At 38.5% G+C, this 14,154-nt stretch overlaps 1 protein-coding gene across 5 annotated transcripts in view; it reads left to right on the forward strand.

Moving 5' to 3' along the window:
* Positions 1-14,154, forward strand: part of LOC123505500 — a 19,815-nt gene continuing 5,661 nt past the window's right edge. For 2 of the 5 annotated variants that reach the window (XM_045256842.1, XM_045256845.1), the window contains exons 1-7: positions 240-458; positions 8,384-8,518; positions 9,681-9,875; positions 10,869-11,033; positions 11,697-11,853; positions 12,525-12,673; positions 13,026-13,217. In XM_045256842.1, the coding sequence (XP_045112777.1) occupies positions 8,387-8,518; positions 9,681-9,875; positions 10,869-11,033; positions 11,697-11,853; positions 12,525-12,673; positions 13,026-13,217 (990 nt within the window). In that variant the 5' untranslated portion in view covers positions 240-458; positions 8,384-8,386. Of the gene's footprint in view, positions 118-239; positions 1,462-8,383; positions 8,519-9,680; positions 9,876-10,868; positions 11,034-11,696; positions 11,854-12,524; positions 12,674-13,025; positions 13,218-14,154 lie in introns of those variants that run through there. The other 3 variants (XM_045256841.1, XM_045256844.1, XM_045256843.1) reach the window with 3 other exon arrangements.

Consider the following 14,154-nt stretch of genomic DNA (forward strand, 5'->3'; position numbering starts at 1 on the left):
CAGATTGATGGGAGGAAACACGAAACATGGCACCACTGTCCCGCCATTTTACAGCCCGACCATCCCGACTTGTCCCTCATGGATGTAGGATTTTGGACTCCCTAGCGCTTCTCTGAGGTAAGACCCGACACACACACCCGCCAAATGACCACGGAAGTACTGTCCAACCAGAGGAAGTGATGTAGTAATGGCGGAGAAGAGAACCAGGTCATGATGTATTTGTGTTGCTGGATATTTGGGTTGGCATTCCTGTGTTGGCGTGATGGCAGGCAACCACAGGGGGGCTGGCACTGTACCCTGGGGCAGACGCACACCGGGGATGCTTATGTGACTTGGAGATAATGGAGTAAACGGGTGGTGCGTCCTGGGTCATGTGTGGGGGAGGTGAGGTCATGAGGAGGCCAGGGTTAGGGCGTCCCTCTCCCCACCTCAAGGGCTGACGGGTGACAGTGTGCAGGGTACGTGGTTCAGTGCCTGGTGGTGGTGTCCTGTGGTGCTTGGAGAGATACAGGGAGGCATGGTGTGGTGCTGTGCGAGGTGTGACAGCTTCTGCAGGTGACAGGGATGTTAATATAAGGCTGTTTCTTACATGTTCAATTTAGTGTTGCTTCATTATGCTTGTTGTGAGTTTTCCTGTGTTACTAAAGTGCCTATGGGTTAGTCTGTGTTGGATTTTGATGGTGTTCTGTAGTGTAGGATATGATGACAGAATGAAGCCATATCTCTCCTTCCTTGTCATCACGTTTGCTAGGCTAGCGGAAAACGATCATGTTTAATAGAGAAAAGCGATGTGAGTTTTGTGTAGTATCCAATAAAAAAGATAAAAAAAATAATTAGAGCTACTGCCAGACAAGACCCATCCAGCTAGGGACCACAAGTCAACACTAGTGCCAAGCTGATTGCCTGAAGACATGTTGACAGGCGACACTAACTGTGACCTGTTGTGTGTTTGGTTAATATGCAGAATAGCTGTGACTGATAGACCTGTCTAATTATTTGGAGATTGATAGGTTAGACTGCATACATTATTCAACATTCATAGCAATTTCAATGGACTGTGCTTTGGGTTAGGTTTTATTAGGTGAGGCTGTTTTAGGTCAGTTTAGGTTAGGTCAGCCCATCCTGGCTAGGATGAAGGAGGAATGGAATTTTATCTTTGAAGGATAGTGTAAGTGTTTATTTTTGATAACTTTTCTGAGATCTTTTAGTGAAAAGGAATTTTTTTTTTTTTTTAAGTAAGGAAATATCTGTATATTTTTGGGGGGAGTCCGTTTCATTAGTGTTGTCTTTTATTTATAAGGGAAATTGACTAGTATAAATTAGTAATTACAGTAATAGAGTACTTAACTATATTGTGTAGAAAAAAAGGCCCAGTTTGGGGATGCCCCATTTCACTGGCATTCTCTGGACAGTTCCCCAAATCTTCAATGCACCATCTAACAATCAACGAATATTCCTAAAGTAGGTTTTGAGGTAACAAGTTATTCCTCCCCTTAGTAATTATGGTCCCAGTAATGCATTGCAGGAAATAACTTGTCATATGATTTATTAAAATGAAACATGCAAAAAAGTTAACACTTATTTAAAAGCAGAGAGATGCATTGATATATATATATATATATATATATATATATATATATATATATATATATATATATATATATATATATATATATATATATATATATATATATATATATATATATATATATATAAGTTAAAATACTTGAAACTTGTTCAAAATTAAGATAAAACTACATGCAACAGCAATCTAAAAATTGTGAATTAAAACAGAGCTAGAAACAAGTTGCTGAGGTCGTCATTCTCTTGATTTTTGGGATCAAATATTATAACATAACATAACATAAATAATAGGATAACAAAGGGCCACCAGGGCCCATCTAGGTTATCCTGTATCAGTCGCACAGCGACCTCGTCATCAGTACTTAAAGATACACTTACAAGTACACAATACATTATATACTAATTTTGAATATTTGGCCCATTAACAGGGCTAAGTCCTGCAGCGAATTCCTCTACAATCTGTGATCCCCATACATGGGAATCATGTCTTTTATCCCCATACATGGGGATCATGTCTTGTTTAACTATAGTAAATTTCTTATAAAAACTATCATGCAGCGCTATACATAATTATAAATCTAATAAATTTAAGTGCTTATCTAATCTGTTTTTAAACATTGTCAAACTAGTGCTATTTACAACCCTCTCTGGCAATGCATTCCAGAAGTCTACCACCCTATGACTAAAGAAATATTTTCTTATATCTAACCTGCAGCCTTGCTTTCTAATCTTCCTGCCATGATTTCTAGTCCTACTTCCCTCCTCTAAGGTAAAGAAAGATCTCACATCTATGTAGTTTGTATCTGAGAACATTTTAAATAACTCTATCATATCCCTCTTATACATCTCCTCTCAAATGAAAACATGTTTAATTCCTTTAATCTATCTCTATACTCCAGGCGCTTTAATGCTGGTATCATCCTAGTTGCTCTTCTCTGAACTGCTTCTAACATGTTGATATCCTGCCTATAATGGGGTGACCAGGCCTGTATGCAATACTCTAAATGGGGCCTAACATAGGAATTATATAAGCTACGCACCACTTCCTTACTTTTATAACTAACATTTCTATTTATAAAACCCAGGATCCTATTTGCCCTATTTCTTGCTTCTAAACATTGCTTTGAAAATTTCATAGTCCTGTCTATCACTACTCCTAAATCCTTTCCTCCTCTACTGCCTCTAGCCAACATCCCTCCATCTCATAGCTAAAGTTTGTGTTGTCTTTACCTAAATGCATAACCTGACATTTTCAGAATTAAACTCCATCTGCCACCTGTCTGCCCATGCTATCAGCCTGTCCAGGTCTCGTTGTATTCTGTAATTGTCCTTTTCACCCTGTACTGCACATGCTATCTTAGTATCATCTGCAAACTTTGATACTTTGCTACTAATTCCTATATCTAAATCGTTAATGTACACCAAGAAAAGAAGAGGTCCTAGCACTGATCCTTGGGGTACCCCACTAACCACTTCCTTCCACTCAGACATTGCCCCATTTAATACTACTCTCTGTTTCCTATCAGAAAGCCATTCACTAATCCAATCAACTAACCTACCCCTATCCCATGTAGTCTCAATTTGTACACTAGCCTCCTATGTGGTACCTTATCAAACGCCTTGCTAAAATCTAGATATATAACATCTATGCTATTTCCATCATCTAACTCCTTGGTAATATATTCTAAGATATCGAGCAAATTTGTAAGACAGGACCTCCCTGATCTAAAGCCATGTTGGGTATCTCTAATTAATCTATTCTCATTTAAATGCTCCCAAATATGATTTTCTCTAGTATCTTACATACTGTACTAGTTAAACTGATCAGTCTATAATTATTCGCATCATCCTTCCTACCTGTTTTAAATATTGGAGTAACATTAGCTAATTTCCAGTCCTGAGGTATTATAATGGTGATGCAGCAATAAGCACACACACACACACACACACACACACACACACACACGTCTCCATATAGTCATGTTAACTGTTGATTAGCAAAATAATGTCCAGTGAAGGTAAATATAAACTGTAGCCTGCGTTTGAGCCATCAGCTGGTTTGTTTACGTCTGCGCAACATGGCGGCCGTGAACTCGAAAGAGGAATCAGACTTCACAGGGTTTCAAGGAATAATGGAGAAGAGCGCTTATGTGAAGAAAATTCTGGAGTTAGAAGGTAAAATTGAAAACTGTTTGAAAAGTATGAGGGCCTGGAAACGAGTTATGACAATGTAAAAAGAGACTGTGCCGATATGAAGAAGGAAAATGCAGCACTGAAAGAGGAAGTTAAGCTAATTAAAGTGAATTGCGAAAATGTGGAGAATCTCTAGGAAAAGTGATGGAGAAGCAGGCTGAATGGAAAAAAAGTCAGGAAGTGGAAAGAAAGGAGGTAAATTACAAAGTTGCAAGTCTGGAAAAGGAAATCAAAGAGTCAGGGGAGAAAACTTTGGGCCTTGCTGAAATTATAGATCAACAGATCATAGAAGAGAAGATAGCTGAGAAAGTGGTGAAGGTTATTAAGTCAAATGAGACATTGGTGAGGGAAACTGTAGACAAAAAGAGATGTGTGGTGATATTTGGTGTGGAGGAGGATAAGACACCGAGTAAAATGGAGAGAGAGAAAACATAAAAAGGTGATAAATAATATCATTAATGTGGTGCAAGAGGAGGAAAAGACCTAGTACAAGAAATAGAGGACTTCCATAGAATTGGAAAGTTCACAAGAGAAGGTATGAGGCCAATAAGAATCAAACTTAAGTCACAAAAGGATGTAGATGAATTGGTGGAGAAGTCATGGAGGCTAGCCCAGCAGGAAACAACAAGGAAGATTTGGTTGAGAAGAGATCTCGGTGAAAAGGAAAGAGAAATGTTAAATGAGTTGAGAAAGGAGGCTTTGAAAAAAATGAAGAGAGGACAGAAGAAGAGAAGAAAGAGTTTTTCTGGAGAATCTTGGATATGAGACTGAGGAAGTGGTTCATAACCCAGAAAAGTACAGCAAGAAAGGACTAAAGAAACTTACATATGAGCGAAATGTAATGTATTCCAACATAAATGGAGTGATATCGGGGATTTTAGAACTCAACGATTACTTGAGGGACAAGAACCCAGATATTGTGGGTCTTACTGAAACAAAACTGAGAGAGGGAGAAGACCTGATGAAGGTTGGAGAAGGGAAATATAACGTTTGGAAAAGAAATAGAGTAGGTAAGATGGGAGGAGGAGTGATGTTGCTGGTTAAAAAAGATATAAAGGTGGATCAAGTGAAAAAGGTATGGGAAAGGCAGAAGTGCTAAAGATCAGAGCAGAAACTAATGAAGGAAAAAAGAGGCACTACATAGTGGTGTACGTACCACCTAAGACAAATGCATGGTCAGTACAGGAATATGAAGAAATGATAAGTGATACAGGAACATGTCTGGAAGAAATGTTGGGTGGCTGTGAACGAACTATAATGATGGGAGATTTTAATTGTAAAGAGGTGTGTTGGGAGGACTGGTCAATGGAAGGATCAGAGACAACATGGGGAAATACACTATTGACACTGGCAATGGAAAATGTGTTAACTCAGTGGGTCAAAGAAGATACTAGGTTTGGAGGAGAGGGAGCATCGTCAAGACTGGACTTGGTCTTTAGTACAGAGCCAATGGTCATTGAGGAGATGAGGGTGGAGTGCCCTTTAGCAAAGAGTGATCATGCAGTTTTGGAGTTCAAGGTGATAGACGAAGAGAAATCTAGAAGAAATGAAGAATATAAAGTGGGAAGATGGAATTATGCCAAGACAGATTTTGGAAACCTAAAGAAATTCTTTCAAGAGACAAATTGGATGAAATTCAAGAGTGCTAAGGAGCAAATGAAAAGTGGAAGGAATTTATAAAAATATACAAAGAAGGTGAGAAAAATTTGTACCAATAAGACAACATAGAGAAGTTGGAAAGCAGGACTGGTTTAACGATAGATGTGAAAAGGCTAGAACAAGAAAAGAGGATGCATGGAAGAGGTGGAGAAGGAAAAGACGGATTAAGCAGTGGGAAAGTTACAAAAGAGCAAGAAATGAATATGTGTTGATTAGAAGAGAAGAAAGAAAGAAACAAGAAAAGGATATAATTGATAAATGTAAAGACCAACCAAGGCTTTTTACAGACATGTGAACAACAACATCAAAAATAGAGAAAGTATTGAAAGTTTAGAAGTAAATGGAGTATGCAGTGAAGATCCCAGGAAATGGCAGAGGCTATGAATGGATGCTTTCGGAAGGTATTCACAAAGGAGACTGCTTTTGACAAACCACTGGTAATGGAACAGAAAGGGATTATGAAGGAGTTTCAAGTAACTGTGGAGGAGATCAAGAACATGATGGGGAGTTTAGAAGTGAGAAAAGCTGTGGGACCTGATGGGGTATCAGGATGGATTTTAAGAGAATGCAGGGAGCAATTGGCAGAAAAAGTTTGTGAAGTAATTGATGCCTCATTAAGGGAAGGTGTAGTGCCCCAAGACTGGAAAAGAGCTAACATTGTCCCAATCTATAAATCAGGTAACAAGAGAGACCCATTGAACTATAGACCAGTGTCACTTACAAGTGTGGTAGCTAAGATGTGTGAGAGGGTGGTGAAGACTAGATGGACAGACTTCTTGGAGAAAATGACATACTTTGTGAGTGTCAATTTGGTTTTAGGAAAGGGCGTTCATGCACGACAAACCTGATATGTTACTATTCGAGGGTGATAGATGTAATACAGGAAAGAGATGGTTGGGCTGATGGAATATATCTGGATTTAAAAAAGGCCTTTGATAAGGTACCACACCAGAGACTGATCTGGAAACTTGAAATGGTAGGAGGAGTGCATGGCAGTTTACTAAAATGGATGGAAGACTTTTGGTAGGAAGAGAAATGAGAACAATAATTAAGGACAGACCATCAGAATGGGGATTGGTGGAGAGTGGAGTTCCACAGGGATCAGTGTTGGCACCAGTAATGTTCGCAGTCTACATAAATGACATGGTGGATGGGGTGTCCAGTTATGTGAGCCTATTTGCAGACGATGCAAAATTGTTAAGAAAAGTGAGATGTGACAAAGATTGCGAACTACTCCAGGAAGACTTGGACAGAATATGGAAATGGAGCTGTACATGGCAAATGGAGTTCAACACGACAAAATGCAAGAAAATAGAGTTTGGCAAGAGTGAAAGAAGAATCAGGAGTATGTACAAGATAGGAAATGAAGACATAAAACCAGTCATGAAGAAAAAGACCTTGGGGTGACAATTACCAATGACCTATCGCCAGAGAGACATATAAACAAAATAATTGGAGAAGTATTGAACTTATTGAGGAACATAAGAGTGGCGTTCGTATATCTAGATGAAGAAATGATGAAGAAAATAATTACTGCAATGATAAGACCGAGGCTTGAATATGCAACAATACAGTGGGCTCGAACTTAAAGAAACACATAAGGAAACTAGAGAAAGTACAGAGGGCTGCAACGAAAATGGTGCCTGACTTAAGAGATTTGACTTATGAAGACAGACTGAAAAGAATGCAACTTCCAACCCTGGAAAACAGAAGAGAAAGGGGAGACCTGATAGCAATATACAGAGTGATGATTGGCATGGAAAAATGGATAGGGAAGATCTGTGTATGTGGAATGGAAGAATGTCGAGAGGGCATGGGAAAAACTAAAATGGCCACTTATAGGAGAGATGTGAAAAATATAGCTTCCTCATAGAAGGGTGGAAGCATGGAATAGTTTAGACGTGGAAGTGGTCAACGCAAGGAATATTCATGATTTTAAGAAAAAGCTGGACATTAATAGATATGGAGACGGGACAACACGAGCATAGCTCTTTTCCCGTATGTTACAATTAGGTAAATACAATTAGGTAAATACACACACACACACACACACACACACACACACACACACACACACACACACACACACACACACACACACACACACACACACACACACACATACAACTATAGCCTAGTAAGGACCTCGGCATCTGTTGCTGTTTGTATTCCTTTGTACAATCATTACATTGTCATAAATATCCTTGTGTTTTGTATTTCTTTTTATCCACATTTTCTTTATTTTTTCTCATTCTCTCTCGAGCTCTCTATCTATCTATCCTGCCACACATACACCTTACAACTCACACGATCTGTTGTTTATCTTTTGTTTTCATTCACAGAGATATCTTTAATGCTCATCGTATTCCTTGGTAACCAAACAATCCATACACTAGCAAATAGATACTGTAATGGGCCCAAATTTCCTGGTATTTTCATCCTGTAAAATATGGTGGACAAAATACCATTGGCTGAAATTACCTATATCTGTGTATATTTGTATATGTGGTTTATAGAAGGCATAGTAGGTGATGAATTAAATAAGATGATTTGCCAGTGTCAGTGAACTGATGCACTGCTGAACCATCTGGAAAGCACAAGCAGATGTCTGTAAATAACACTTTCTTGCTGTAATCATATACCAATCATTTGAAACTTTAGAACAACGTGTCAGTTAACCTCTTCAGTACCATGACACATTTTCATATTAATTCTACTTACTATTTGGCAATTTTATACAGCTTCAGAAAATAATGTGGGATTAAAATAATGAAGACTCTGGCTATTAATCTTCTGATCTCCATAAATCCTTCCTAATGCAAATGAAATTATCTAATCATATCCAAAACTCAAAGTAAAAATGCATCCCAATACTGAAAGGGTTAAAAGTGGAGTTATGGGTGTCTTCAATAAACACATCCATAATTTTTTTTATCTTCCTGTACAGAGGATGGAGGGGCTGCCTTTGGATGTGTCTCCTCTGGGGGATGAAGGAGCCCAGATGATCACCTTAGTGGAGACATCAGCTCTGGAGGAGGAGGGACACCAGCCACCCAATGTGCATATCCTCACGGCACATCAAGTGGGTATTTGAATCAAGATTTCCATCATAATCTTTGCCTGTATATCAAGAAAAGTTATGTAGAAAATTTAATCATGCAAGCCTTTTATGGGTCAATTTTATATGATGGCTAGTGATTGGGACAGTAATGATAGGTTGTTTTGCTTCTGTTCTCATTTCCATATTGAATAGGATAGATAGGACTTGTTTCTACCATTCTTTCTGCTTCCTGATATGTTATTGAATTTGTGATTGATGTACCTCCTTTTTATGTTCAGATTATGTTAATAGTAGTATCTATTATCTCTGAACTGTTAATTGAGATAGTCATAGGTATTTGTCCACTGAGGTAATAGGTGCATACAGTAAGCCCCCGAATTTAGCGAAATCCAGCTTAGCGAAACCCTTATTTAGCGACTGTCTGGAAAAAGGCCAAGCCTTCAAGTTTAGTGATTTTCTCTCATATTTAGTGAATGTACCACGCTACACTGTCCTGCCTCCCGCTCGCTCTGAGCCAATTGTCCCGCCTCCCACTCGCTCTGAGCCAATCACGTGTCTGTTTGGCCGTGACGTCAGCCCCACAGTGCCTCCGGCATTCCTGCTCGACACTTGAGCTATTGTGTGTGTTAATCCAGTGTGTGAACTAATTTTTTGTGCTCCCAGCTTCGCTGCTTTGCGAGTTTCGCTATCACCATGGCCTCCACTAGTGGTTCGGGGGGTGCTGATTCTCGTGAAGGTGGCGATGTTGCAGCTGTAAATGGGGACTCGAAATGGGGACTTTGGGCGGACAAAAGACTGATTGATATTTTTCCCTATTTAAAGTAACTAGTATTCAAATTTGGTGAAATTCCAATTTAGCGATAGTTTCGGCAGACAAATAGGATCGCTAAATGTGGGGGCTTACTGTAGAAGGATCTTGCTATCAGTCAGGATGTTACATGAATTGAAGTCTCATGACAGGAACATATCTTTTTGTTGTTAGATGCACTGTTCTTTAAGATTTCGTTGTGCTTCTTTATTTACTTAGATATAGTGAATGTTTGTAAGAGAGTAAAGAAAAATGTTATTTTAATTAGTTTAGTATTGAATTGCTCTAAAGGTAGACTTTCATCTTGCTTGCTTTATTGTTGACAACTATTTAATTTAAAGATGAGCCAAAAAATAATTTCCATAATTCTTGTAGTTGGAGAGAGCGAACGAGCAAGGTGGACACGAGGACAGGCAGCAGCCACACTCTCTCAGCCATCAACTACAGGAGCATGGCGAGCCTCTGCCTAGGCTGCAGCGGGACACATCACAGTCCAGTCCTCACTGCTTGGTCTGCAACGCCAAGCTGGGAGTGTCAGCCCGAGGAGCCATGGAAGTGTTTTCTGAAAAGGTTGGTTTCTGTTCATGTACATGTAACTATGAAAAGAATTTTTGTATCAGATTGTGTTTTTTTTTAAATTAGGAACTCTACAAAGAAGATTTCTCAAACAATTAGGTTTTGGTTTGAAATGGATAAAAAGGTTAACTTTTTAAATATTCATTTTGTGGAAGATGCAGAAAAGTAGTTATCAAAAAAAAGTTATGTCACTATTTTGTGGACATGTAGGGAATGTCTTTTTTTTTTTTTTTTGTAGAATACTTCAAAAGTGGTGACATGAGTTGGGAGAGTTAGACAGAGGAATGGCTGGTCACAACAGCAATTTCAATGAATGGTGATGCTGTTGCTTCCTGAAGTAAAGATGAACAGAAAACTGGCAATTTATTTTCTTTAAATATTAGTATCACCCAGAGATTGTTCACTGATGCTTTGTGTTGTTATTTTGGTTTATTACTTCTATGGGCAGTGTTGCTCACTGATGCTGTAGTGCAGGGGTTCTCAACCTGGGGTTTGCAAACCCCGAGTTTGTATATTGAGTTAGTGTCAGTCAATAAATTAACATTCTGTTTAATGTCAGATTAGTGGGGGTTTGTGCAGATGGTCTTATAACTCAGTGGGTTCTCAACAAGAAAAAGGTTGAGGACCCTGCTCTAGTGTGAGGTGCAGAAAATGAGGTTGAGGCAGAATTCAAGTCTATAAGATAGTGCAGAATTGACTCATGATTCATGTGAGAATAGTGGCTTTAATAATGAAGGTGTTTGGCCATCTGCAGCCTTCCAGAGATTAACACCTCAATGCACCTTTTATTTATTGCAGCTTTATTGTCCTTGGCCTTTACTTTATGTTTTCCAGTGTGATGTGTAGATGCAAGGAGTGTATATTTCTGATAGATCATAAGATACAAGAGTGAATTTGTCTTATTGTAGATTTAATTTCATACAACAGTTTTTATTGTGATTTTGTGTTTAATAAGAGTGGTGACATGTTTGCATCTTTCTCCTACAGGCAAAGACTTCCCATAGACAGTTGCAAGTTCACGTGATTCTGAGCACCATTGTCAACCAGGATGTGAGTGCTGTTGTGGCACACTCAAGTATTGTTTGTAAAAAATGCTTCAAGTTGATTGATGACATTGATTCTATGGAAGGTCAACTTATTAATATGAAGCAGGTAATGAGATGTTGTTGTGTTATGTTATTCTAGTGTAGATTGAGATAATGATGAATTGTGCTAGGAAGGACTACAAATTCTTAAGGTTAGTCCAGGTGAGAAGGAAACAGCCAATACTGAGTAAACAGCTCCAATATGAGTCTTGAGGTATCGAGTGTAACAAACTGTACTGCTCCGTGAGCAAGTGTTGACTAAGTAGCATTGTAGTGCCACCAGCAAAGGACCCACAAACAGAATGATGATATGAAGAGTTTAAGTGAATAAAACACGTAAATGATAAATAGAAATGATAATAACAATAATAATGATGATGATCATCATAAAAAGAAATTACTGACATAAAATTGTTGAACTTTCTCTGAAATACATTATTTACTTATATTACAGAAATATCACTAATATCACTTTTATACACAGCTGAGATCTTTCAATGAATTTAGAATAAAAATGGGAGAAAAATAGAATTCTGTTAGAAAGCAGTGATGCACCAAGTTGCTTTCATTGTAGTCTTTTTTCCATCAAATGTCATTCCTTTGCCAATATAACTGACTGCATTTAATTTCTATACCCAAGTATGAACAGCATATGTTTGTTATCTTCATGATGGTAGGCAGGACAGTGTCAGCTTCCTTATCTGTGATTACATTATTTTATATTCTTCAGGTGGTGACAAACAAATACATGAAGACACTGGCCCTGGTGAAGCAAGACTCAGGAGTGCCAGAGAATGTGGACAGTGTGTTGGAAGAGGATACCCTCAACCTAGAAGCCTCGTCCCTCACCAAGGATGACAAGGACTTCAAAGTGTACATGGGCTCAGGTGTGTGGACAACTACTTTTCTGATTTTGCTGAATATATGCATTTCCTACTCTCATGCCCTCACTGCACAAGACTTTTTTTCCCTTCTCTCACTCTTATTCTGTCCACCTCTCTAATGCAAAAGTTAGCAAGTATTCTCAGTCATGCATCCTTTCCTCTGGTATAGTCTGGAACTCCCTGCCTGCATCTGTGTGACTTGATCTCAATCAAGAGGGAGGTTTCAAGACACATCCCATACTTTTGACTCACTTTCAATACTGTTCAGAGATTTGCACCTCAATGGGCCCTTTTTAATTGCAATTTTGTTGTCCTTAGTTGGTTCCCTCATCAAGGAGTATAGTGGGCATTTGGTCTTGCGACTTTCTACTGTTACTGTACATTAATTGATCTAATTCATTATTTTTTTTGTTTGGTGTGTCAGTGAACCAGTTTCACTACCTCTTGTTAGTAATTTATTTTTGCCATTTACTTATTTTGTAACAAAGGAGTGTATTCTTTCATTGTCAGCTTACCTTGCACCAGGGAAGCATAAACTGAGTGATTTGTATATTCACACTAGCCTGAATGCCATAATGATGTGAAAACAGTCATAATAAGTTTCATAAATCCTTCAAATGTTAATGAGAAAAATTGAAATATTTTTGTTTGTACAAAATATGTTTTGCATACAGGAACTGGAGGAGGAAAAGGTAAGCGGGGCCGCAGGGGTCGTTCAAGAGGTCGGCCACCAAGTGTTAAGTTGGAGGTGAAACAGGAGGAGTCTGTGGAAGTCATTACTGGCCTGGCTGCCAGTGACAATGTGGAGTCCCTCAAACACCAGGCAAGTGATGGCAGGAATTCCCTTTTTCCACAATTCAGGAAGAGTTAACCTCTCCTGTATTTTTTTTAGAACAAAGTCTTAAATGTTTGATACAACTCTTTGTAAAGACAGCTTGAGAAACTGTAAAGCATGTGTGGCTGATGATAGTAATATTGTAGTTGATCATTTGGGGACATGAAGACTTCTTTTTTCTTGTTACCAAACAAACAGTAACAACACAAATATATTTTTCAAGTACTTAGTAAGTTTTGCTTGATGGTGATAATTGATCTTTATTGATGAATAATATAAAAACAAACACAAGCTAATATGTTTTGTTGATAGCTTCAGAATTTTAAGAACTCCTTTTCAGAGTCTGCTGGGATCATCTGACAGTAATGATGGTCTTTCGGGAAGACTAGAGGGCAACTTAGAGGAAGAAGGTGGAACAGACATGCTGATGGTGGAGGAGGAGATATTGGAGGATTCTGTTGTGGTAGAAACTGTAGAGGATGTAATGGAGGTGGATGGCTTGGACCTGGAGGACACTGAGACCTGTGTGCAGGTGAGGCTCTGTGACTTAGACTTTTAGTTAGTTATCTCTATGAGTGAGTGCTTGTGATTTGAGGTTTGTTCAAAAGCTATCTGTCTTGTCCCAAGGTGAGAAGTAACTCATCTTTCACTTTTAATCTATATCCTATTGCGACTGTGCACACAACCCAGGAATTGCTTCTTTGATAACATTTTTATAGGTCCTATCAATTGTGTTGTGACAGCCATCTTAATGTCCAATTGACCCTTCAACATGTATTTTGCATCCTTGTAGTGCTCATGACATATCCGAGGATGTGCATGCTGCGTTGTGGCTGCTTTCTGCTAAGATGTAGATTTTTCCTTGTTACTATAAGAGAGAGTAGGTTATATATGATACAATAGCTTACATGACTGTCATTATTATTGCAGAAAAGTATGATTTGCTTATACCAGGATAGGTACCAATGCGTGCTGCTGGCAATAATTTTATAGAACTTATTATGATTAGTTTATCATAAAAGTGAACGGCTTTCAGCTATTTTCTGTTGTTTGTCATCTTCAGAAAATTGCCAAGAGGACCATAATTAAATTTTTCTTGAAAATTTGCATGGGTTTATTTCATAATGTACAAATATATGAAAATATCTGATCATTTTTATTTCCATTGTGGAGAGAGAGAGAGAGAGAGAGAGAGAGAGAGAGAGAGAGAGAGAGCTGCCTCTGAGTCAGATATCCCCCCATCACCTCCCAGCCCAGATACAGTGCTGGGCCATTTTCTATTGACCTGAGTGAAGAGATGAAATTAAGAACACTTAGTGATATCTTCGGTAAATGGGACAGCCAAAAGTCACTATGAGGTATATCCACCAAGTTATGTCATAAACAAGTGTCCAGCAAGTAGTGAGCTTTGTAAAGCTGAGGAATAGCATAGTTGTATCACATGGTATTCCCTTGATGATACTCACCTC

The sequence above is a fragment of the Portunus trituberculatus genome, chromosome 18 (assembly GCF_017591435.1).
Source record: "Portunus trituberculatus isolate SZX2019 chromosome 18, ASM1759143v1, whole genome shotgun sequence".
Taxonomy (NCBI): Eukaryota; Metazoa; Arthropoda; class Malacostraca; order Decapoda; family Portunidae; genus Portunus; species Portunus trituberculatus.